Here is a 25922-nt window from a genome sequence, read left to right on the forward strand (position 1 = left end):
GTGCAGACGTTATGGTGACAGTTGCCTTAGGAATGCATATAATAATGCAGGGAGGAGTGCACCCACAGGAAGCTGGTCCTTGTCACCCCCTGTCCACAGGAGCTGGTCACCCTACAGCCCATGTCCTTGTGTATCTCCACTTCCCTCACCTCCCCATTTCTCTCTTCGTGCCTGTGCTCTTGCTCCACCAGAGTTGGAGTGGTGTGGGCTGGGGATCAGCCTCACCAATGCAGGTAAGGGTAGGAATCCTTGGTGCTCCCAACCACTTCCAGTGGAGCTTATTGCAGATGATATATCTGGAGCTGCAGCACATCAGTGGGAGCTCTGCCAGGTGGGATGTGTCGCTTGGGCTGAGTGGTGTATACCCTGCCAGTCTCATGTCCAGGCAAGCTCCAGGCAGAAAATACAGAAAGATACCCAAACCCCAGTCTCCTTCCTGCATTTCTGAGGTGGAAGCAACAGTTGGAAACTGACAATATTGAGGGTTTTTTTGTTCAAAAAAGGCAAGAGGAGGGTGAGGAGGCACAAGAGATGGGTTCCCTGTACTGGGGACACAGGAAGGTGGCACAGCCTGCCACAAGGCATAGTGGGACTAACACACACCCAGCAATGGTGACTGCTTCCATGTGACAGATCAGTGGTTACGGTGCTTCATGGTGAAACCAGAGGAACGGAGACCTGGATGTTCCGAGTGCCAGCCATGGCTGGGATGGTTTTGTACCAGCATGCTGGGAAAATGTGGTTCTTATGCTGAGCTGAAGTGCTGTTACTGCGGGTCTGGTACGTAGCACAGAGCAGGGACTCTGCAGCCAGGTGTGTCTTCCATGGCAACCTCTAAATACCTGAACATTTCACAGCTTAAATACTATGTATTGCAATTAAATGGAAAAAAAAACCCAACCCAAACCCCAATACCCTGCCCTCTGGGGTTTAACTTTCAATGGCAAGCTGTAAGAAACATCAGCAAGAATATTGATCCCAAATCTATATTGTAAAGTGTGGAAATGGGGTGTCTGCAGGCCAAGTTTTAGGAACTATAAGCTTCATGTATTGCATGTATAAGATGTTGATCTTGAGAGCAACCTGAAGCATTGACCACTTTTTATTACACTGTACGCTTGTATTTATTTACATAATAGATTTTGAAGGGAAATACCTGTCTCCAGTGCAGTCTGTGAATTAGCAACACAGGAACTAAATATGAGCACTGGGAATAAATATGCTCTGGCCTGTGAGTCAGGTGTGTGGTCCATGAGAAGGGCTGTGATTAGCCGCTATACATCCTACGGTCTTCCTTGTCTTACAGAGATGAGGGTTTTATTTACAACACCCCCTTTCTTTCTCTTGTTGCAGTTACATTAAGTTTTGCTGTAGTGTGTGAACAGGCAGGCCTGTTAGCTGTGCACAGATTTACTGCATGGGTTTAAGCTAATGGATACTTATCAAGCAGGCTGTATTTGGTGATCGTCCATCATTTGCTCATTAAACAGTGTATCTAAGTGATTCTTATTTCCTCCCTGCCATGTCTGGAAAGGAGGAAACTAGACACATTACGATGGAATATTAATGTCCTGGAGGATTTAGCCACCCATAATTAGATCTCCTTTGCATAAACCTGCTAGTGCTACCTTATTTTGTTGTTTGTCTTGTTCTTCTTAATCACCTTCACATCATCTTCTGTTCCTAATGATCTTTTCAGTTTTTCTTTGTAATTCTGTCCCATTTGTCTCATCCTTCTTCAATTTTTATTTTTTGTCTTTTTTTCCCTTTTTTTTTTCTTTTCTCCTTTGTGGCTTTTTTTTTTTTTTTCTTTTTTCCTTTTTTCCCTTTTCCCTGACCTAGAGAGCACAGCAGCCTGGGTTTCCCTACTCCTCCCTCCTTCACACAAAAAGGCTGACTTTGCCAGCAAAACCTACAGTCTCTGCCAAGCCCTGTTACTGACTTGGGAGAAAAGCAGCTAGAGAACTTGTGCAAATTCAGGCTCTAAACTAGATAAATAAACCATGGCAGTACACCCTCTTGTCTTATGCCCTGTCTTGCTGGTCCATGAAAGGACTAATATAATGGTCCTATGTAAGGTGGAAAAATCCCTGCTGGCTAAGGGCCACCAATGACTGAATGGGCCATGCACTATGGAGAAAATGGGGTGGCTCTGGAGCAATGAGTGATTGTGCTGGAGACCATGCACAGTTCCCGCGGGGGATCCCAGGTTAGAGCATGGGTGAGGAATACACCGTCACTTCTCTGGATATGCCCTGGTGTCCCAGTGCTCCTTTCCACCAGCCACTATGAAGAAAATTGGCGAAGCATTGCTAAAGCTAAATGGAAATGATCACGCAAACAAGCAAGTATCTAGTAAACATGTGGGAGACCTGGCAGGAATAGTCTTGCAAACCTGATGTTCCAAGGGAGTAAGGCAGCTCAAATGGCTGGGGTAATGCACCCCTGGCTACTTCCACCAGGTACCTTTTTGCTCTGCTGAATGCTGGTATGGAGGCACCAAGGGATTTTGCTTTTCCAAGGGAGTAAGGCAGCTCAAATGGCTGGGGTAAAGCACCCCTGGCTACTTCCACCAGATACCTTTTTGTTCCGCTGAATGCTGGTATGGAGGCACCAAGGGATTTTGCTTTCCTTTTATGTGCAAGGTACGGTAAATGCATCAGGGTGCACTCTCAGGCACCTATTCTCAATACACTAGTGAAGACCCACACAACTTCCAGTTGTGCTGCTGAATGTGCAGGTTTCCCTCTGCACACTGTTTGGAGGAAGCCCCAGCCTGCTGACAAAAATGGGCAATGGTTCCTTGTGTGCTCCTCATGGGCAGCATGCCTGGGCTCAGGGCTTGCTCTGCACCCTGCTGTGCTCTGGGCAGTGGGATGCAGCTCTGCCACAATGGTGCTTCATTTAAAACCAAATGTGACCATTTTTCACACTGTAATTTCCTTGCAGACTTCTGCCTCACTGGTATGAGGAAGTGGAGGATCTAACGGGGAACATACAAGCAAGAGAGAGGGAAAGCCTTGCACCAAGCCGGGAGGTGATCTGAACAGACGGGGTTACCTGCCTTCTGCTCAGAGTAGCCATTCCCAAACTATTTTCTTTATTTGCTGTATGCCATTGCTGGTTGTGGTAGCAGCTCCTGGTGCCATGCAGGACTGAACTTCTCTGGGTGAGAGCAGAGGTATTCTCCTCCTTTTTCAGTCTGAGGAGCAAGCCTATCCTCCACTCTCCAAAGGACAAACTCCAGATGTGCATGGAAAATATGAGGCTTTTTAAAGAGTTCAGATTGTTAAGATCCTTTGTGCTCCTGCCATGCCAAGCAGCTGGAAACTGGCTAATTTACAGTCCTCAGTCTAAAAAGTTTTGAGCATCCTCAGCTCCCTTTCACTTTGTGGAAATGGAAGCTGCTCTGTATTTTTGCAGGATTAAGAGCACTGTATCAGATCCCAGGCTGCAGGAGCTGTGGGATGAGTTGCTGTGGACGAATGGTGGCTGGGTGGTGCTATTCTGTGTCCTAGGCTGATTCTGGAGAATGTAATTTCATGTGATGGGAGGGATGGAGCAAAGGCTGGGTAGGACAGCACAGAGATGTGTGTCTGAAAAGCATCAAAGAAGCTTGAAAACTACAGAAGATCACAGAGCTCTTGCTTGTGAGTATCTACAGTGAGGTCAGGGAAAATGCACTATTATTGAGTGACTGGCTTACTATGCGGATAGGTGCTGGAGTATTTATCCAGAGGGAAAGCTGTGGATCTTGGTATGTACACTGCAGCTAATACACAGGCATAGGTGAGATTTCTCCAAGTTTATCTGAGAGTGTTCTGTCATCAACAAAATCTGACAAAATCCTCCAAACTAAAGAGTGGCACCAGCATTTTCTGCACTCAAACTATTCTGTACTTGGTATTTTCAAAGGCTGGCCCTGGTCCTGAATGCAGCTCTTGGTAACAGTCCTGATTCAGGAGAATTCCCCTGTCAGCTGGGGCGCTTGCTTGTGACCCAATGTATTTTGCAGCAGTTTCTCAAACTGTCACAGTTCCTGACATTTTAGTTAGCATCCTGTGGAGTTTTTGTATTATGCAAAGTGTTAAACTGGTCCTTGTGGTCCTTGAAGCCTGTGTGATAGGATAGGGGAGCATATACATGCCATCTGAATTACTGAGGGGCTGTTGCTCACTTGTAAAGCTTGATTGCATCTAGAAATCAACATTTGGTTCAGAAGCATCTTACTTTGATAAGGTTAACTTCTTCCCTGGGAGTTGTAAAGTGTTAAATAAGCACTGTGACTGTGAATGGAGTTCAGGTAATGGCAGTCCCATAAATAGATGCTCTGACTCTTAGAAGAATGGCTGCTGAATCTCTTCAGAAGTATCTCTGATCACAGACAACTGAAATCTTGGAGCCTGCAGCACCCGTGACTTAGCAATAAATAGTTATCCTTGGAGAACACCTGAGACAAGCAGGGAAAATGTAAATATTTGGCGCATGGGAGTGCTGCACTGTGATGCTGCCGTTGCCCATGGTTCCTCCCCATGTTGGCCCTGTTCTTCTTCTGGCTCTTGCATTTGGTATCCCAGAATCAGTTGGAGCAGAACAGAGGTCTTCTCCAGGCATGACAGCAGTGAGTCTTCCTGTGCTGGGACAGAGCAGGGAGTGAAAGCAGACATGAGGGCTCCTGCTGCTAATGATGTCCTCCCTGCACCAGGCCATGGGTGGGCAGTGAACAAAGTTAATGCTCTTCTGAGTTGATTAACAATAAGTTTTTCTATCCTGCCAGATCAAGGCTATTTTCAAGTCAAACCCAGCCTTCCTGAAGTGTTCCAGCTTCACAGATGCCCCAAAATTTTAACAGAGGCATATCTGTTGTAGCAGGGACGTTGTTGAGTGAGTTTCTTGTAGCTAGCTCATAACTATTACCCAGAAGGAGGCAGCTACATGAGTGTAGCTTTTTATTTCCAGTATTTTATCTCTGTGTGCCAGCAAATACTATGAATTATTTACAAAAGAGAAGAAAAAAAGTTGATGCCTTAAAAATAGAAATATAGTGCTTTGAATGTTGATATCAAGGGTCAGTACTTGACTTGGAAACTGTTTTCTTGTCCATCTCTTTTTCTAATTAACTGTGTAGTGAATTTGGCACTTGGAGAGATGTGTACCCTCTCTGTTGGTGTGGTGTGTTGCACCTTGGGTATCATTCTGTTGATCACACATGGAGCAGAGTGGGACTGAACTTCTGCCCTCTTCCCATATTGTCTCTGTGTTACTGAAGGAGAAAAATACGCTTTCCAAAGCATTTGAAAATGATCCTTTTGATGGAGAGAGAAGAGACAAGAGTAAGAGTGTAATTGCACAACAGCTTCTAAGGTTCAAACCATGGCTTAATGTGCAGGCACACAACAGAATGTGGGAGGAGATCAGGTGAGTCTATGAAGGAAAATGGGAAGTGCCCAATGAAAACATGTTCAGTGCCCTTGTGAACATTCTGTCCAAAGCTTAACATCAATGATTTTGAATGTCTTAACTTGCAATGAAATGAAAATGCCTCTAAAACTTAAGGAAATGCTGAGCATTCACCATTATGTCACCAGGACTCCTGTAGAGTGGTTAGTGTTGATACAAGATCTTCTGCCCGTGCTAAATATCAGCAGCGTGGGCTTGTGAGTCCACATGTTCAGAGTCGTTAAGTAGTATGGGTGGAAGCGTCTAGTCCTTGACTTCAGTAGGTGTGACTGTGGATGGTGTGTCTCAGAAAACATATTTTGCTGGTAATGAAGCAGGAATTATTTTACTGTGCAATGTATTTTGGAAATGATTGCGTTGAATACTTTTGTCCTGGGTTCAGCAGTAGCAGACATTTTTCTCCTTCTTAGTAGCCAGTGCAGTGCTGTGGTTTTGACTTTCAGCCTGGGAACAGCGCTGATAACACCGATGGTTTTAGTTGTTGCTTACTAATGTTTAGTCTGACCAAGGACTGAGTCGCATGCTGACGGGACACCTGACCCAAATTGACCAAAGGGGTATTCCATACCACAGCACGTCATGCCCAGTATATAAACTGGGGAGAGTCACCTGGGAGGCCCAGATCGCTGCTTGGGTTGGGCTGGGTATTGGTCGGTGGGTGGTGAGCAGTTGTATTGTGCCTCACTTGTGTTTATTGTTTTTTCGCCTTCCTCTTCCCATTCCTCTTTTCCTTCTCCTTCCGTTTCCTCTTCTTCTCCATTTTATATTCTCTCCCCTTGCTATTTCCTTTCTAATTATTATTATTATTATTAGTTTTAGTTTTAGTTTTGTATTATACTCAGTTATTGGACTGCTCTTAACCTGTGGGGTTTACATTCTTTTGATTCTTCTCTCTGTCCTGCTGGGAGCGCGGGGTAAAGCAGGGAGTGACAGTGGGTCTGAGTTGCCGGCTGGGTTGAAACCATGGCAGCTTTGTACCTTTTCACTGGCTTTTTTGGCCATTACTGTTACTTACATAATAGCATCCACAAAGTGGGAGTTAATGCACACTAGTCACCTGTGTCAATCTAGGTCAAGGAATGATAAGAAAAATATTAAACGAAAACTTCTAACTGAAAAATCAACTTAAGTGAATTTCTCCCTGGCTAATATTATGGACTAAGGCTTTGTTTGACTCAGTTCTCAGCAGTGAGAGCTGGAAATTCCTTCACAGCTATAGCAGCTGAATCTGGTTTGCATCCACTCTGCCCTCCTAGGAGGGTTGGACAAGCCCTGAGGCAGCTTCTATGGGGTCTGTCCCCCAGTGGGGGTCTGTGGGACTCCTACCCTCCATGCACAGTGTCATGTTGCCCCATCTCTGACCTGCCCAGGAAAGGTGCTGCTTCCCTATGAGTCCAGCAACAGCTGTGTGCAGCTAAGGGCAAACTTTAGCTGCAACTGCTTGGGTGTCAAAGTTGAGTTTGGGAGGAAGAAACTGATTGTCTTTCCCTCTGGCACCTGTCTTCTGCTCATTGCTGAAGATGAGGTAAAGCCAGCAGTGACAACGCTTCAAATGCTGGCTCCTTAAATAACAATTTATATCCTGAAGATGAAGGTAGCCACAGAGGAACCCATAGCTCTTGGTTTTATGCCCATTATGGAGAGGCAGCAGAAGCACAGTGAAGTTAAGTGTTTCCCTACAATACTTGATGCCTGCGATAAAGCCTGATCACCTATTTTTTTTTGCCTCAGCCTCACAGACACCCTTCCACTCCAATCCTATGCGGCTCTTTAATTACACTGGTGCATAGACCCAGTCTTTCTTTGTTGGATGTGTCATGCTTTTGCCCCTTGTTTCTCTGTGCCTGCTGCCTAGCTGTCGTGGTTTAAGCCCAGTCAGCCACACAGCTCTTGCTCACTCCCTCTCCTTCGTCCCCTCACTCCCAGAGGGATGGGGAGGAGAATCGAAAAAATGTAACTATGACGGGTTGAGATAAGAGCACTCCAGTAACTAAGGTATAACACAAATCACTGCTGCTGCCACAAGTAATAATAATGATAAGGGAAATAACAAGGGAAGAGAATACAACCGCTCACCACCTGCCAACCGATACCCAGCCCAACCCGAGCAGTGATCTAGCCCTTCTGTGTAACTGCCCCCAGTTTATATCCTGGGCATGAGATGCTGTGGTATGGAATACCCCTTTGGTCAGTTTGGGTCAGGTGTCCTGTCTCTGCTTCCTCCCAGCTTCCCCTCCTCCCTGGCAGAGCATGGGACTCAGAAAGTCCTTGGTCAGACTAAACTTTCCTGAGCAGTAACTAAAACCATCGGTGTTATCAGTGCTGTTCCCAGGGCAAAAGTCAAAACTACAGCACTGCACCAGCTACTAAGAAGGAGAAAAATGACTGCTACTGCTGAACCCAGGACACTAGCTTAGTGGGTGAATGGACAGGCAGATGAGGATTGGCTGCTTGAGTCAGGGCTGCCGACTGGGCGTCACTGTGGCTATGCCATTCCATAAACTCACCTAACACCAGTCCTGAGAAGTGCCAGCCTGGCCTTGTCCAGTGGTCATGTCCTGCCTGGACATGTTTCAGTACCCCCCGCCAGCACTGTGGTGAGCAGTGTGGGGTCTCGGCTCCCTTCTGGCAGTGTCCCTGCCCTGTGCTCGCTGTCCAGGGGGACAATTTGTTATGCTGTCCTGCTGCCCAAGCGGAACAGCAGCCCAATACTGCTGCAGGACCAGGCTCAGTTGTTACTTTTTGTTATAGTGGATCCTATGAAAGATGATGGTTGCTTAAAAAATGCATAAAGTAAAAAGGGGAAATACGGGTGTATGTGAGCCACAGCTGCAGGGAGACGTGTCTTTGCCTAAGCTCAGAAGGCTCCACCCCACTGGCCTCCTTACATGGAGGTGCAGCACTGTCATCTGTGTGGTGGGTCAGTGCAAATAAAGCAGAGGAGTGAAACCATGAGCGCAACAATAGAAGGGAATTTAAGTGTTGTCATCTTCACATACATGTTCTCTGTCCCCCTTTCAGTCATTAGGGAGCAAAGCAAATTAATGCCAACAGAGGGCTGACTCAAACGTTTGCCCTCATTTAAAGGATCCCTAAAACCATGGGTTTGTTACATGCTGGAGCCAGCTGCCCTACAGCAGCTGAAGGACTAGAGCAATCTCCAGTGTTTAACCACCACGAAAGGCTGTGTGTTCTAAAATTGGCAATGACCAGTGCTGATCCCATATACTTCTATTGACTAGGACTGAATTTATTGCATTTAAGTATTTTTATCAAACTGATTTTCCAAGATAAAATATAAATAAACAAAAAATACTCAGCACAAAGGCAGTAATATAAAAAATTGTCCAAGCAAGACAACAAAATAACAGTCAAGGATAAAGTAAAAATAAAACATTCCATTTGTCTGTTTTGAGTAAGGTACGTAAATTGCTTATTTACTTTTGGAGCAGAAACCTCCAAGATATATGTAGGTTTTGATGCTGAAACAAGAGATACTTTGTGTGAGAGTGAAACTGTATTTAGGATAACTAGGTCCAGGGTTTTCCTGTTAAGAGATGGGTCAAAATGGGGACAAGATGGTGGTTTGCGGAACACAAAATGGTAGGTGAGCCCTGAGGAGACAGCATGTGTGAGCCAAGCCTGCTCTGCAAGTCAGGGAATAGTACCAGTAACAGCTTCAGTAAGGACCTAGCTCTGTGCCTGGTTTTTCTGTCATTCTGAAATTGAATATTACGTGGCATGACCTTTATGCTAACATAGGCTTTCTGCAAGGAGTATAAAGATGTCTCAAGTATGATTTTTTAAAAGAAGGGGCCAAATTCTGTGTTCCTCCATTAGTAAACTTGCGGACTAACAGGGCCAGAGCTGTGCCCTTCTGTGGAGTAAGGATCTGTTCCAGGTATGAACATAAAATCAAAATTTGACAAGGCACTGCCTATGTAAATTATCTTTTCTGTTCCTAATGCTACATGATGTCAGCATTGACATCAGCCTGATAGGTGAGCTTATAGAATGCCTTAAGTCATTAAAAGAAAAGTGAGGAAAGCATAAAAATCAAGAACCTTGCGATGGAAGTGTAAATATCAGTGTAAGTAATCACTGGAGCAGGTTCGAGAGCATGGGCATGGGGGTTCCATCTGGTCAGCAGTGGCTGTGCTTGTGGCTTTGCAGTATGGTTTGGATTCCAGTTGCAGAATTATGTAGAATTTGTATTTGAACCCAGCATAATTTAGATAAAAGGGTTAGAGATTGTTCAGTGCATAGGGTAAATACTTTTCATCAGGAAGTGAAGCCCCATGATCTGCATTTGTTTGGTGTCATGGTGACAGAGTAGGCACATGAAGATGATAAACTTTTGTAACTAAAAAGAATGTATCCAGTTACCACTTTCAAATGGCCGGTCTGACATTAGTAACAGCAGGATCAGGCTGTTTTTACCCTACTTGTCGTCAGTTGATCTCTTAGTTATTTTCAAGATTGTAAGAATCAAATGGCATTTTATAATTCTTAACAGGCAGAAGGTTATGGCTACATCACTTGCAAGTGCTGAGCACCTGGCTCTGACAGTTTTCACATCAGCAAGCTTTAAATGCAGTTATTTATGACTACCATATCACAGAACATGGTTGTGCATTATAAAATACTGAAGCTATCACAAGGTTCTGAATATGGCTAATATATTAGTATGTTAAGATGAGATAAGTCAGGCAATTTTCCATTCATAGGACAGTTCTTTGCTATGATCTGTTACAGGTCTACATTTTACAAAGGCAGTTTTGCACATACAGGTTGTTGTGAATATACAACATTTCAGCTACAGATACTTAGCAGCTAGTGATATTTAAGCCTCTATTACTATTTCACACAAACTCACTCTTACCTGTTCAGGAAGAAATTGCAAACAGAAATCCCATATTTAGGTTAAAATGAAGGGAAAGTTTCTTTACTAAATTTCTACCTTATGAGTTATTTTATAGAAAGCAGTAAGTTCTTTTTCACCAGTTTGGAAATCTGTCTTAATATTTAATGTCACAGTGGGCCTAGTTTTCTTTCCAGTTGGTTTATTTAGTAATCGCAACTTATTTTTTTTCTTTTTCAGTTGAAGAGGGTGAATCTTCAGATTTTGCATTGACCTGGGACTCATCAGTGACTCAGTCAGGTAAATATTTTAAGTTCTTCTGATTGCAAAAACTGCCAGAAAGCTGCCAGGCTTTTTACAGGAACTGTATTTTGTATGTCACATTCCTGTCTCAAATCCAAGACTACCCACTGCAACACAATTTTTATATCAGTTCCATATGGTCAATAAAATCTATTACATACAGAGACTAATATACTCTTACCCTCCAGAGAGCCATTCTTTCTTCTTGTGGGCATACTGAAATGGGTTGTGATTTCTCCAGTATAACCACTTTGAAGTTTTCTGCAATGGGCACTGTTGAACATTCATTCCAATCTAATTACATAAAAGCTGCTTTAATAGGAATTTTAAACCTTGGTCTCAACTGGAATGTGTGTATTTCTCCTTTTGAAGGAAATTGGAAAGTACTGTCAGGGCTGGAGAATAAAAGTGGTACATTGCCATAGTAGAGAGATTTAACATTTGAACCAGCTTTTGGTCTTCTTGGTAGTAATATCACTTAAACATGTGTCTGGGGGTTGTTCATCTGTGGTAATTTGTGTTCATCTGTGGTAATCTGTGTTCATCATTGGTAATTTGAATAAAAAGAGGCTCAAGAAACTGAACAGGTTTGTCTGTAGTTGTGTAATATGTACTGATAATGCAGATGTGGGAGTAACTATCAATTACTTTGTGTTTAAAGTAATTAGCCCCATCTTAGTCACTCTTTGTGCTCTGTGTAAAGATATTTCACTGTCTGCTATGTCTTTAACAGTTACAAAATTATCAGAATATTTCTGATTTTAAACCCACTAAGTGTTTCAGTGCTCTTCATACTGGACTTTGCAATGGTATGCTCTTAGAAGCTCAGCAGCAATGTGAAAACAGCTCAGAAATTGAGCGATAATACGAAAATTACAACGGTGCTGCATTGCTGGTTAGCATGGGTTTTATGAGAGTCACAGGGAGGCTGGCTCACAAGAGACCTTCCTTATGGAAATCAGAATCTAGCTGCTCTTGATGGCATAAACTGCTTTTGTGTGGCACTTTGTGGCACTTCACTTTGTACCAACAGCACTTGTTTGTGCTGGATGCATCTTCTCTGGGCGCTATGGCTGTTTGGAAGGACTTGTGTTTCCACTGGTCTTTGATAGCAAATATTGCTGCTGCTGCTGCTGCAAACCCCCAGCTGCGATGTCGAAGGCCCCTTTGTGCCTGGAGCTAACAGCGCATGAAAAGAGCACTCGCCAGTTCTCTTGCTTGACCTTCGTCTCAAACAGCAGCAGAGTGAAGTTACTGGTGTTATTTATCACAAGTCTTGAATTGTATGAAATTTAACACAGGCTGAGGTTCAAAACAGCAGCTACAACAACAAAAATGATTTCTGTGCAGAATGGGAGTTAATCTGGGATTTGTAGATGGTATTGGTGACCATGCTGTAAGTAAAAACCATCCTGTGAAAGGCTTTGCCCAGATTAGTTGTCTTCTCCATTTTTCTTCATTTACTCCCATAATTACAGCTCTCATTCAAGACATTGGCGGTGGGATATAATGTATTGTATGTGTGATTTATGGCAGCTTAAGGAAAATGTGTGCTAATAGGGGGATTTTCTTCTCAATATGTTTAGCAGCTACAGATGTCAATCTCACATGTGTATAGAGACGTAGTACAGCAGCCTATCATGACAGGGTGCAGTGCATGGGACAGAAGTTGCAGGCTGGAATACGACTGTTGAACTATATAGAAAAAACTTAAAACATCCTAATACATGGTGGTGCAGCTGTGTGGAGTCACTGGTTCTTGTGCAGTGTGCTTCCAAAGCTATATTCAGTAACTGAAACCAGTCCCTCAGTCCCAGCGTGCGAGACTTTCATTATGTTCTTTTATGATCTTCCTGTTTGCATTAGCTGCAGTAGTGTGATGTTGAAGTTCAATAAAGGGTGAAAAAAACGCTTCAACTTCTTGCTTCATGCCCCTTCCTTCCCTGGCCCAGAATGACAAAATTGCCTCCCCTTCCTTGACTCCCCCCAACAGAAAAAAACACCCAAAAGGCCAAGCCTGGGTCTTGTTAACTTTGAAACATTTGCCAGATGTTTCAAATTAGCATATTTCTCTCCCTTCTCCTCCTGTATGCGTTTGTACATCTCTGTGTGTGTGCAAACACATACAAAGTGGCTTCTGAACAGTCCTGTTGGCACTCTGTGCAGCTGCTGTGTAGCGGCAGGCAGTTCCAGGGTTTGTAGGGACAGCAAGCGCAGGTAGAACATTCATCTTCATTTTTTCATAATGCTACAGAAATATTCATATAGGTGCAGTTGTGGGAGTAGAAGGTGCTTTTGCTGCTCTGTCTTATTTTGCTCATCAAACTTATAGAAGCTATACTGGAAATGCTTTTTGTGAGTACAGGTTGGATCTGCAGGTGTGGGACTTGTCCAGGTCGGTGTGACAGCTCTCATTTCCAAGATCAGGAGCCAGGTGTTTGTAACTGCAGGGCAAGATGTGTTGCGCTCTGTGTCTTATGGTGGGTTTCTCCACTACTGCAGTGTGCTGAAGATGTGTGGTTTGTGCATCCCTGGCTGGGCCGTGGCACTGGGCAAGGGGCTGCTTATGGGAGCTGCTGAGCGCTGCTCACAGACATTTGGCAGCGGACATGGCAACAGAAATCCTGTGGTCGGGTGGGCCTGCTTGGTGGTAGCACAGGACACTGCCCTTTTTTCTATGGTATGGTGTGTGCACAAGTTGCTGTCTCCTCTAGCTCAACTGCTCATTCGTGGTAGAACCTGCAGAGGTGAAATGCTTTTCAGAAATCCAACCCTCAGCATAGCTGCACTGAGGAATTTATTCAAGTTCTTTAAATACAACTAGAAATAGTCTTATGATTTTTTAATTATTTGTTATGAAAACAACTTAAAGGCTGCACATGACCCTAGAGAATCAGGAAAATCTATAAAGAGCTTGCACCAGGGTAAATAATCTGGGTGTCCAGCAGCCCTGTTTAACAATGGGCATATAGCGAATTTCCTTCCTCTTCAGTTCTTGTAAACATCTTTTTCCTTAATGTAAAAGGAAGGAAAAAAAGCTTTTCCTTTCCTCTCTTAATCTGAGAATTTAGCTTGCTGTTAAATAGCAGGTCAGTGGTGTTTTGCTGTGTAAGAGGCAGGGATGTTTTCTGTCAGAGGAAGAGTGCAGCTGAGTACTCCTTCCCTCTGCCTTTCCCTCTTAACAGCACATGCAGCCCTTGAAGCCTGTCTGTCTTGCTTGGAAGGTGTCAGCAAGGGTGGCAGAGCTGCTGGGAGCCAGGCAAGTGTCCACCTCTGCTGTGCAAAAAGGGTCTTTAGCTGCTTCAAAATCAAGAGGAAAATAAAATTCCATATTTGCAATACAAGAGTCCAGCCAGACAATGCTGCATTGCTGCTGTAATACATCACGGGAGTATTATCTTGAGGAGCAACAAGGGACATTTTAAAGAAGTAAAAATTCTTACTAAATATATAGAGAATTTAAGGCATTTTAAAGACCTGTGAAAGCATTTTAAATGGGGGTTGCTGGGGAGTTTCTCATTAGCCTGACTGTGAGGCCCCAGGGAATCTTGGCGAATTGTCTGGGGCCAACAGAGCAGGTTCTGCCTTCCCCTTAGGAGCCTGCAGACCTAAAAGCCTGATTTTTTGTGTCTGCTTTTGAGGTACCTGGAGGTGTCTCATTTTTGTATGCAGCTACAAGTTATCCGATTGAGAAGGAGTTTGGGAAGTAGGGGACTAAGTAGCTGTAGCCTGAATACTGGGGACAAATGGCATTGTGTATGTCTTGTACACATTTGCAGAGTATGGGTGGGATCTTTGCAGTGGTTGTCACTAGAAGGGCCTCTCTGATGCCAGCATCCAACCATTCACTAACACACAACGTTAGTATCACGGAATTACAGTGTTCCAGAAATCATGAAAATAAATTACAGGTTGGTATTGCCCTCTTTCCCCGTTAGCTCCAGATTGCCACCAAGCACACTGCAGCAATGGGGTACACGTGTGAGGGACAACTTGACAGAGTGCCGCATGGGGTGCGGGGGCAGAAGCCACAACATTTTAGCAGATGTATGTTCAATGTTTGCCATTGCAAGTTGTCCCACGTGCTTGTGTTATACAGAACATGACTTCAGATTTTTAATTGCCTTCTGTAATTTCTGTTAGTTTTCCTTCTTTAAGGAGGGGGGGAAAAAAGTGAAGAAAAGGGGAAGCAGCAGCTTTTGAGAAATGAGCCGCAAAATAAAAGAAAATCTCCCTGTGGTCTCTCCTTTTCCCCTTTCATCTGCTTTGTGTGGTGTCTCCAGCTACCTAAATCACAGTTTTCACTTAGTATCTTCAGAGAAGAAACATCCTGACACAGTTTGAAGGCTTATTTTTCACTCAGGGCTGCCAGGGTTCTGTTCTTTGGTGTTTTTAATGCCATTGCTGGTGCTGGCAATTCCCTGTGCTCTCTTCCACTGTTGGTCTTCTGATCCCAGTACTGCTGTTGTCTTCTCCAAAAGTAATGGGGGTTTTTGTTCTCCTCTAACTGTTGTATAGGGTTGGGTTAAATTTTGGTTGCCAAAGGAGCAGAACAGATGAGAAAGCTGGGGTCTCATGAAGCAGACTTGCCCCTGTAAGTATTCATGAGCTAATTTTTTCCCCTTTTCTTTTTATTCTTATAAACTACAGAAAATGTGTTCTCTCTCCTCAGCTTTTCCCTTTTAGAAAGGGGAAAGCTGTCCCTGCTCTCCTCCCATGTCCGCTGCCAGATCCTGCTTGGGCATGGGCTGTGTCAGGAGCAAGTCAGGAAGGTGTGTGTGAGAGAGACTGCCTTCCCATAGACACCAGGCTCTTTTTGTCTGTTTCTACATGTATTGTATTTTATTTTATTAAACTTATAAGTGGCAGAATGCTGAAAAAACCCACCCGAACACCCTCAACATGAAGTTCTGGGATCTCTGCTGTAGAGCACTGGAAATGTCATCTGCAATTCAGTGGGCATTAGAGACCTGTTATCTAGCAAGTACTCTGAAATCGCCCATCCTGTGTCCCTTGACAAGCTTAGATGTTTTCTAAATGCTGCTTTCATTGGCAAATCAATATGAGAAGATTCTGATTTTGGTATGTAAGGATTTCCTTTCCAAAGAAATAAACCTTTGAACTTAATCACCTTTGATAACTTTTGTTGAATAGTTTTTCATATACCACGAAATTTTTGATCTCAAGTCTTTGACGTTCTCATGTTGGTTTTAAAACCACATCCTTGTCTCTGCATGGACCTGCAGGATGCAGCCCAGTCGGTGTATTCTGAGGTCCTCAAGATTTTAAATATCTGCCTTGGAAGCAGCCAACACAAATAAAAGCAAACTAGAAATAAAGCTAGGGAGTTTTCTACATCTGGCTGCTGTGTTCCTTCTTTATTCTAAGTTGCACTTTTCCTTGGTAATGTCTGGATTTTTGTGTTGTAACATAGTTATGTGTCCTTTTGGAGGAGGAAAAAAGTATTTCTCCTTTCCTAATTATGAAATTTAATTTTTAACTTCAGTCTTTTACTTATAAAGATGAACTTTTTAAAAGACAGTACTTGTGATAGTGTTTTCTCAAACAGAAGGGGAAGTGGTATGAAGTACATGACACTCTCATAATGTGGTGGTGGGTGAACATCCATGTTGATGTAAGATGTAAGATTTTAGAGCAGGGATAGTATAAAAAGAACCAATAGGAGTATTTATAACCCCTTCTCAGATTACTCTGTCTGCAGGAGCTCACAGCACAACTGCATCTGTAGGTAAGAGGGCTTCCTGGGAGCAAGTCTCTGTGCCCAGCACTCAGGGCAGCCTGGAAAGGGAGACATGGTGCTGCAAGAGGAAGCAGTGGCTGGAGTTAGAGGGAATCTGGCAGTCTGTGCAGTCTGACTGACATCCCACGGCTGTAACACCTTTAGGGAAAGGGGAAGTATAGAAACCTGAGGTTCATCACTGCATGTGGCACAGTGCAGCTCAGCACCGGCATGTGCTGCACCAGCATGTCATGGAAACAGCCACCCCGAATCTGCTGATGCCTCGCTGGTGGTGCAGTGCCGTAAGTGCTCCCCTTGTGTTCAGGGAGGGAATCTGTGGCAAGAAGGAGTGATCGTCATATGTGAACACAGCATGGAAGTCAGTATTTAAATCAGAAGCACACACCTGTGTATTATGGCATTTCCTAGAAAATACTATTAAAAATGTTAATTGGGAAAATTACAGCGATAGCACAGAAGAGGAGAATGAATTTCCGTGGTAAAAAGGGTGAGGAAACAAAAGCTCATTTCAAAGTGAGCTATTGAGTGTTCCCATTACCCCATCACCTGCTATCCTGGGTTCAGCTGTAACTTCTATTTTTCTCTGTCTTAGCAGCTGGTGCAGTGCTGTGTTGTCCACTTTAGCCTGAGAACAGTGCTGATAACACACCGATGTTTTTAGGTGCTCAGTAGTGCTTGCCCTGATCAAGGACTTTTCAGTCTCTCATGGTCTGCCAGTGAGGAGGGGCACAAGAAGCCAGAAGGGAGCAGAGACAGGACCCAAACTAGCCAAAAGGGTATTGCATACCACAGCACGTCATGCCCAGTATATAAACTGGAAAGAGTCACCTGGAAGGCTCAGATCTCTGCTTGAGTAAGGCTGGGTATTGATCAGCTGGTTGTGAGAAATTATTGTGCATCACTTGTGTTTATGGTCTTCTTTTTCCTTCCCTTTTTAGTTTTATATTCTCTCCCCTTGTTATTTCCCTTATCATTATTATTAGCAGTAGTAGTTTTGTGTTATACTTTATGTATTGGACTGTTCTTATCTCAACCTGTGGCGTTTACATTTTTTCGATTCTCCTCCCCATTCTGCCCAAAGGAAGGGGTAAAAAAGGGGGAAAGTGAGCAAGTGTCTGCGTGGGGCTGCGTGGGTTTAAACCATGACACCTACCCATTCCGTGGCTTTTTAAAGGCAGTGTCTGCTAGAAAGTCAGTTTGCTTAAGAAAAGCTGAGCAAGTGTGGAGTATCACAGCGTGTTGTTGGTGTTGCTGAGCTTCACAGTGCCTAAAGCCCCCCTAAACTACTCCAAGCAACATCTGTAAAGAGGAGTATTTCTGCAGGCTGTGGGGTCACAGCCCTGGCCTGGCTGTGCTGGAGAGGGACCATGGACTCCTGTGTGCTGGGATGCTGGTAGTGTGTCAGGGCTGGAGATGGGCACCAAGGTCCCTGTCAAATCTGGGAGCACCTCTGCAGTGATCAGATTGACTTCATCTGAAGTCTTGAGAGCTTGGTGTGTCTGATGGCATGGCGCTGCTATGGGTTGGAAGATGTTCCCGTAGGGTGTTCTGACAGGGTCATCTTGCCAGACATACAAACACACCATGGGCATAGATGGTTGAACAGGTGATTGTATCCTTCTGGGCTGGCAGGGCACATCCAGCTCAGGCTCATGTCGCTCTTTTGCCATCTTGCCAGAAACATTTTTCTCCTGTGACAAATTTGCTTTTATTTGAAGGTGTGCCTGTTGGCGCTTCATCTGCTGGGAAGCTGTTAACGTTGTGTTCCGTTTCCTTGCAATGACTGAAAGGAGGTCATTCAGCTTCACATGTAGACCCACAGGCGCAGGCTTCATGGCTCTCCACCCCTTGCTTGTGTTCAGGTCTCCCATGGGTATGAACATCCCACTGAAGGATGCTGCCCTTGAGCTAGAGGGAGCACTGGAGAGACGTGAGGCATAGCATACCACCTTCCCTTCATCTTCACTCTCCTGCTCTCCCTTGCTATGTTTATTTCCAGTGGTTCTACCTTGTCCTCTTTTGCTACCCTAGTGAAGTACCATGATGAGATGAACATTTTCTGGTTTTAGATTAAAATGATATCTGTTGTTTACAACAGCCTTCAGGGGCATAACTAGCAGTAATGGGCTAAAGTAAAGCAAAGGCTTTACTTTAGGCTGAATGTCAGGAAACATTTCCCAGCAGTGGGATCTAATAGACTGATATTATCTCCCATCACTTCAGCCATTTTCAAACTGGGCTGGACGAAATGCTTGAAAATACACTGTAGTAACAGTCTTACATTAGCAGAGGGATGGATAAGATCACCTGGTAAGTCCTTTTCATCTCTAATTTATCTAGTTCTGCTGCAGTCTGGATTTGCTAAATCCTGCAGATTTGAGGGCAGAAGCAAACTGAATGGTCAGGTAAATTGTGCTTTCTAGAGCTTATTTGAGTAAATATTTTAATGTAGGATCTCAAAGCACTTTACAAAGCCTAATTAAGCCTCCCAACCTAATAAAAAGTCCTTGTGCCTCATGTCCATACCGCTTTGTCTGTGCATCCTGAAGAGTAAACCGTGCTGCAGGTTGACCTTCCCAGAGGGCTCTGACTTCAGGACTGATGGAATTGCCAGCCCATCTTGCTTTGAGTCATTTCTGCAGGTCAGTGGCTTTGCTTTTCCAAGTCAGCTTCGGCTGGCTGGTAGGAGCAGAGGAAGCTGAAACTGTATTGCTGTAGGAAGCAATTGAAATGGATTTTTCCTTTGTGAAATCAGACAGCTGGAGACTTGAAGGAAAATCTCCTGGTGAACAGTTTCTTTGGTTTTCACAGAAACTTCTGTTTTACTTTGACTAGTTTATACATTGCAGTTGTAACTGGTAGCTCAAAGCTTCCAGCCTGAATAAATGTAAAGCAGGAATAACAGAATATATTATATTACATTGGCCTGTTGCTTAAGAGAGAAAAATCAATGAAGAATAATGCCACAGTAGTGGATCCCCAGTAATCATTCTTCTTGAGAAAAAAACAAATTGTGCCAGACATGACAATGGGGTTTTACAAACCAGGTTGTGAAAGAAGAAAAATGTATGGAATAAACAAGCTCCACTGCTTTGCTTTCAGGATGTTGATATGAAACTCTGCAGTAAGTAACCACATGAAATTTATGATGCTTTGCCCAAATAATCTGTATTGTTCAGTACAGGAAACTAGAATCATTTGGGTTGGAAGGGACCTCTAGTGGGTCTTACTCAACATTGACCTGATTTGTAAAAGTTTCTGTAACCATTATGACCGTATTTTTTGGTCAGATTGTCTTGAGCTGTTAAGCTTGTTGTAGACAAAGAGTACAAGTGTAGTTACTGTAGCCTAAGAATATATAGAAAACAGAAATTAAGGCCACATACTGCTGGAAAAAAAAAAAAAAAAGGATTTTTAGTAGTTAATATAGCCTAAAGCTTCCTATAATAAAAGATACATTGTATTTCTGTCACTTAAGTGTCTAAAATAGCGTTTTCCCAGTCTTGCCACAAGGAATTGCGATGCCGTTGTCAAAGTAAACTGAGGTCATAATCTTGTATTTGTTGTGTATAAATTCAGATGAGAAAACTGTTAAATGAGACCACTTATAATGAGATTTGAGATACCCTATAGTTCTCACTTGGAGACAAGTGACCTTTGTCTTTCCTGGGGCTGAGTAATGGCTCAGTGAAGATTTAACAGATGTGTGCAGAGACCTGGCAATAGATTGGAGAATCTATTCTCCAATGGAAGTGCATGGAAGAGGTGCTCAATGCATCTCATTCTACATATATTTGAATTCATCACACTCAGGACTGCAGTGCCTGCCTGTTTGCCTGTTTTGGTAACTCTGCTTCCTTTCTCCCTTGGATGGCTTTGGTGTTCGTTAGTGGAAATTATTAGAGAGTCACAAAACGCTGAAGAGAAAGGAAAAAACCCACACACTTTGCTTGGAAGCACTATCTGTGTTGCATAAAGCTTTGACAAGATCAAGCCTCTAATTAAATTACCTGGCACGTGGACAATTCTGAGATCTGCTGAGCTAATGTGCAGCTATTAGCTCATACAGCCACCAAATCCGAAGTACCAAAGAGACAATTTACATAGGGCCACAGCGTGTTTTAAAAAATTCTGGTGAGTTGTGAAGCCTGTAATGTTAATTGCCAGTTAGCACATTGTAATTGCTGTAATTATTTGCAAGTAAAATGATGTAAGGGACTTAACATTGTACTTTCCTTAATACTTCACATGTTGGTGATCCACTAAGTCTCCCACTTAGAGTTTTGTTGGTTATTTTAAGAGCTTGACAGCCACTTGCTGAAGTCTGGTCTCGTCTGCAAGCTTGCCATTCTGCCTGTTGTCTTTAACACTGAGCAGTGCCTCTTTAAAGTCTTTATTGAAAAAGGATGCAATAACATAATAAATGCAGATGTGTGCTGCTGACCAGCGAGAGCAGAGCCATGCAGGAGCCCAGCTGGGAGAGAGCCCTCAGCACAAATTGCCCAGCCTATTGCCTCCCACCGCCAAGCCGCAGAAGTGGGCTAAAAGCTCCTCCATATGGGATTAAAAGGATGTGTAATAGATTAAAGATCAAAAATGTTAATTAAGAAATGGTCTTTTCTAATAAGATGCCTTCAAGGGCACAGTACCAAAAATGAGGCAGTATCTCATTCTGGCAACAGCAATGGGGTTGTAATGAAGCTGGAGCATGGGGGTAAGGGAGAAGGAAGGGACACCTCCTGTTTGAGGCATCTCCTTCAGAAGGGGTAAATCAATTAGCAATGAAAATGCAAATGTACAGATCAGAATGACATTGCTCTGAATGCTACCGAACAACATGTGGGTTTAGGTGTATGTGCTTTAGCTTGGTGTTTCTTTGAGGGTAAGCAGGCAGTTTGAAGAAGGACTGTTTCAGCTTAGTGGTATTTAAGCAGCAGCATGATAATTTGGATGAAAATAACCACTCTTGTTAGAAGCTTTGATGCATTCGAAGTAATCTGTGCAATGTATTTTCTTGAAGTAATTTTCTAGATAGGGGAAGTTCAGCACCTTTGCTGGGGGATTGAAACTTTAGGCACTATGTTTGGAGAAAGGCTTACCTCTCTTCAGAAAGGGGAAGAGTCACAAATGGGAGCTCTCGTATTCCAGGCTTCTGCAGCAATGAGAAGTTTATGTTCTACAAATAAACTGATGTGCAGAGTTTACTTTCATGTTTCAAATGCCAAAGGTGCTTTTGAGAACTGTCAAATTTTCTTACATCATTGTAACTAAAGAAAACATGCTTTTTCTTAAATGTGAGCATTGCAGTTAGTGACTCTGCTATTACGTTTTCTTAGCAAACTCATCAAAACTCAGAAAGGAACACTCAGGATGTTTAACAGCACTTTTCCCTGTGGTGGATGATGGGATTTTACATCCCACTTCATCCCACACTTTCCTATCTGTCCTGGGTTCAGAAGTAGCAGTTATTTTTCTCCTTAGTAGCTGGTACAGTGCTGTGTTTTTGACTTACAGTCTGGGAACAGCAACGGACACTATTGCCCAGGACATTCATGATCGTGAAACATGTGCTGCAATTAAGCAAGCAAAGTGGTTAAAGCCTCTTTGGTATGGAGGATGATGGCTGAAGTGCAAATATGGGGAGACCTAGCAAATTGACTATATCACACTCCCACCAACCCGCCAAGACAAGCACCATGTGCTTACTATGGTGGAAGCAACCACTGGATGGCTGGAAACATACACTGTGCCCCACACCCCTGCCCGGAACAGTATCCTGGGCCTTCAGAAACAGATTTCGTGGTGACACTGCACCCCAGAGAGAATCGAGTCAGACATTGGGACTCATTTCCAAAACAACTTGGGCCAAAGAGCGTGGCACTGAGTGGGTATATCACATCCCCTACCATGCACCAGCCTCTGGGAAAATCAAACAGTACAATGGGCTGTTAGAAACTACACTGGGAGCCATGGGTGGGTGACTTTCAGACATTGGGATACACATTTACCAAAAGCCACCTGGCTGGTCAACACCAGAGGATCTGCCAACAGGGCTGGCCCAGCCCAGTCAGAACTTTTACATACTGTAGAAGGGGACAAAGTTCCTGTGGAGCACATGAAGAATTTGCTGGGGAAGACAGTCTGGGTTATTCCTGCTTCAGGTAAAGGCAAACCCACCTGTGGGATTGCTTTTCCTAGGGACCCAGATGTACTTGATGGGTAACGCAGGAAGATGGGGAAGTCTGATGTGTACTGCAAGAGGACTTGATTTTAGGGGAAAACAGCCAATGAACTCAATTGTATGCTGTTGCCTGCTATGTAGCACTTTTATAGCCCACCAACTAGATGTCTTTGGGTCACCAGCGACTGGCCCTGACTTTCCTCCAACCATCATCCCAACAAAGAATGAACTCTGACTAAACCAGACGAGCTCAGCAGTGACCAGATGAGTTCCCCGGTGTCATCAGCAGGCAACAATCCAACACTGCACACTCTCTCTCCTGCTCTGAAAGACTGTTACAAGAGATGGAGTCTGACATCATGGACTGGATGAAATACATATATATATAAACATATATATGAACTAAATATATATATATATGAGACAAGAGTGATGGTATAAAAATACATGAAAATGTGGGGTCTGAGCATGATGTGAATGGTATGGAATACAGGGTGGATAGTGTCTTAGGGTCAGCAGTAGCAGTCATTTTTCTCCTTAGTAGCTGGTTCAGTGCTGTGTTTTTGACTTTCAGCCTGGAAACAGCGCTGATAGCACCAATGGTTTTAGTTGTTGCTCAGTAATGTTTAATCTGACCAAGGACTTTCTGAGTCTCATGCTCTGCCAGGGAGGAGGGGAAGCCGGGAGGAAGCAGAGATAGGACACCTGACCCAAAGTAGCCAAAAGGGTAGTATTCTGTACCACCACATGTAACGCCCAGTATATAAACTGGGGGGCAGTTACCCAGAAGGATTAGATCACTGCTCGGGTGGGGCTGGATATCAGTCGGTGGGTGGTGATCGGTTGTATTCTCTTCCCTTGTTGTTCCTTTTATCATAGAATCATAGAATAGTTAAGGTTGGAAAGGACCTTAAGATCATCTAGTTCCAACCCCCCTGCCATTATTATTATTGGTTGTAGCAGCAGTGATTTGTGTTATACCTTAGTTACTGGACTGTTCTTATCTCAGCCCGTGGGAGTTACACTCTTTCGATTCTGCTCCCCATCCCTCCAGGACTGGATGGAGGAAGAAGTGGGGTGGTGGGGAGTGAGTGGCTGTGTGGTTCTGAGTTACCAGCTGGGCTTAAACCATGACACCATCTAAACATCTTAATGCTGAAAGCTGCAGTATTTCTGAGTGAGTTATTTGCTAGCATGAAATGGAGGGACCCTGTAGGCAAATTTCTTCTCCATTGGTTGGAAGCTTTCAGTTAGATGCAGAAAAGCAGTGGCAGAGTGAGGCTCTCTGTGTAGTGTGTGTGCATGTTTTAAGGCTCTAGCTGTTATTAGAACCAAAGCATTTTTTATTTGGTAGAAATACGGTGGGAAGGCACTTGCTGGTCATGTGCCTCTGTGCGTGCATGGTGAGCTGGGGCTGGCTGCAGCAGCCTGGCAGAAAAATGTCCTCCAACAACGGTCTGAAATATAGATCAGTTGCTCTACCTGCATATTTTTAATCTTCATCTATTGTGTGAATCCTTAACAGAAAAGAGCATTTGGAGGAGATAAATGCGTGAAAGACAAGGCTCTGCACTACCTGCTTACCTGGAGCCCCCAGACGAAATGGGGAAGCAGAACATGGTGTTCACCTCCTTGAGAGGAGGAGTGAGGGTTTCCTTGGTTCTTGTCTAACTGAGAGGGTCTTGGGAGCCCTTTGACCTGGGCACGGTGTGGATGTGTGTTTATTGGTATTATTCAGCTGGCGGCTATAGGTGACTTACATGACACTAAATTCCTGTGTTCTGATTTTTTTCAGCTAAGGGAACACAAATGGAGATAGTGTTCATTTCCACCCACAGAAAAAAAAATAATAAAACTGAGCACTATTTCTCCTCCAAAGACTGAAATCAGGTATTTTTGCAGTTCATAAATGTATCATTTTGACACACTTAGTTCAGCTTTACTTGATCTCACTTAGTTTTTTGTTAAAAGAAATATGTAACTCAGACTTGAATTAGCCGTCTCATGAAGAGAGCCATTCTTGCTGCTATATTAGGAAGATACAACTGTAGGAACAGAAAGATCGTTGCCTTTTTCCTTATTCCAAAGTTTGTTTAAAAGTCCCCAAATAATTTTGTACTGGGCAATTTTGAAGACAGTGTTCCGAATTAAAGTTTTCCTCTGCATAATTTTGGCAATATTAAGAAAAGATGTATTTAGAATGTTGTTATTCTTTCATTGGCAATAGGGAAGACTTTAATTTTGCATTGTTGATTTAATCAAGTAGGTTATATTTGTACAGAATGTGTGTCCCATAAGAAATTGAGAAAACTGGAATGTTAATAGTAGTTCCTATCCTGCTCTTTGCATTTACCACACAAGTCCAAATGACCATTCATCCTGTTAAATGAAAAAGAATTACTCTGTGTAAAAAGCATTTGGCTTCTCTTCCTTGATCATGTTAAACAAGATACATTTATTGCCAAATTTCCACAGTAACATCCAGAAAGCGTATACAAAATCAGCAGAGTTAGCCAGGTATAACTGAGAGTAGCAGTTGGTCTAGTGCTATTTAAAACCAAGGTTGTCTGGGAAAGATGTAAAGGTGAATTTCAGGCTGAAATCTTGCACAAGTTAGCTAAGAGCCAGATTGGTAAAACATTTTCTGGACAGAACATTGCAGAAATCCATTTTTTTTCTTCATTTTCTTCTTTTACATATTGGTTGTGCAGACAGCTGCAGTGTTGAAGACACAAGGAATCTCACTTTTGCAAACACTCTTTGCATGTCTGGGTTTGTGTTGTGACAAGCAAGCATAGATGCTTCTGATAACAGGATTAAATTACCCTCCAATTTTCACCCTTCCAAAAAGTGGTGCTCAGTGTTTATGGTGCTTTGTGTGTAAAACTGGAATAAGAATTGCTGTTGCTCTCCCTCCAAATAAAAACTTGTGATTTTTTTTAAGGCTCTTTTATTTACAGAGGTTGTAAACCTGCTGTGTTTTAACTGTCTTTATGAGTTGCAAAGAAATCCACAGATACACCACAGCCACTGGAAGCGTGGTGGAGCCATCAGTGAACTATTAAATGAAAAAACACATCATAACAGTTAAGTGATTTTTAGCTTGATACTGTAATGAAATATTTGAAAATCATATTGGTTAATGAATATTTAGGCCAGACTGCTTAATTGCCTGAAGATGTAGGAAGTGAAAGGGCTCTAAAACCAGACTCTTAGCTGTGACTGCTGTAAATGGGGTGGAAGGGTCGAAAGCAACCCCCTAACCCCTTTTTCTGCATCAGCCACAGGGCTGTGGATGCAGTGGCTGTGCCCACCGGAGTTGTGGCGCTTGCCCATGGAAAAAGCCATTCCTTAGG

The 25922-nt window shown here is 43.4% G+C and overlaps 1 protein-coding gene across 5 annotated transcripts in view; it reads left to right on the forward strand.

Moving 5' to 3' along the window:
• ZNF423 (zinc finger protein 423) overlaps nt 1-25922 on the forward strand; it is a 236337-nt gene that overhangs the window by 31913 nt on the left and 178502 nt on the right. For 4 of the 5 annotated variants that reach the window (XR_009728060.1, XM_061370824.1, XM_061370567.1 and 1 more), the window contains exon 2: nt 10562-10621. The exons of the other annotated variant lie outside the window; for it this stretch is intronic. Coding sequence is in view for 3 of the 4 variants with exons in the window: in XM_061370824.1 (XP_061226808.1) it covers nt 10562-10621 (60 nt within the window). In the remaining variant the exon portion in view is untranslated. The remainder of the gene's footprint in view (nt 1-10561; nt 10622-25922) is intronic. 5 annotated transcript variants of the gene reach the window in all.

This window comes from Neopsephotus bourkii, unplaced genomic scaffold, assembly GCF_033783945.1.
Source record: "Neopsephotus bourkii isolate Nb327-2 ecotype Australia unplaced genomic scaffold, CSIRO-AGI_Nbou_v1 NB_13, whole genome shotgun sequence".
Classification (NCBI taxonomy): Eukaryota; Metazoa; Chordata; class Aves; order Psittaciformes; family Psittacidae; genus Neopsephotus; species Neopsephotus bourkii.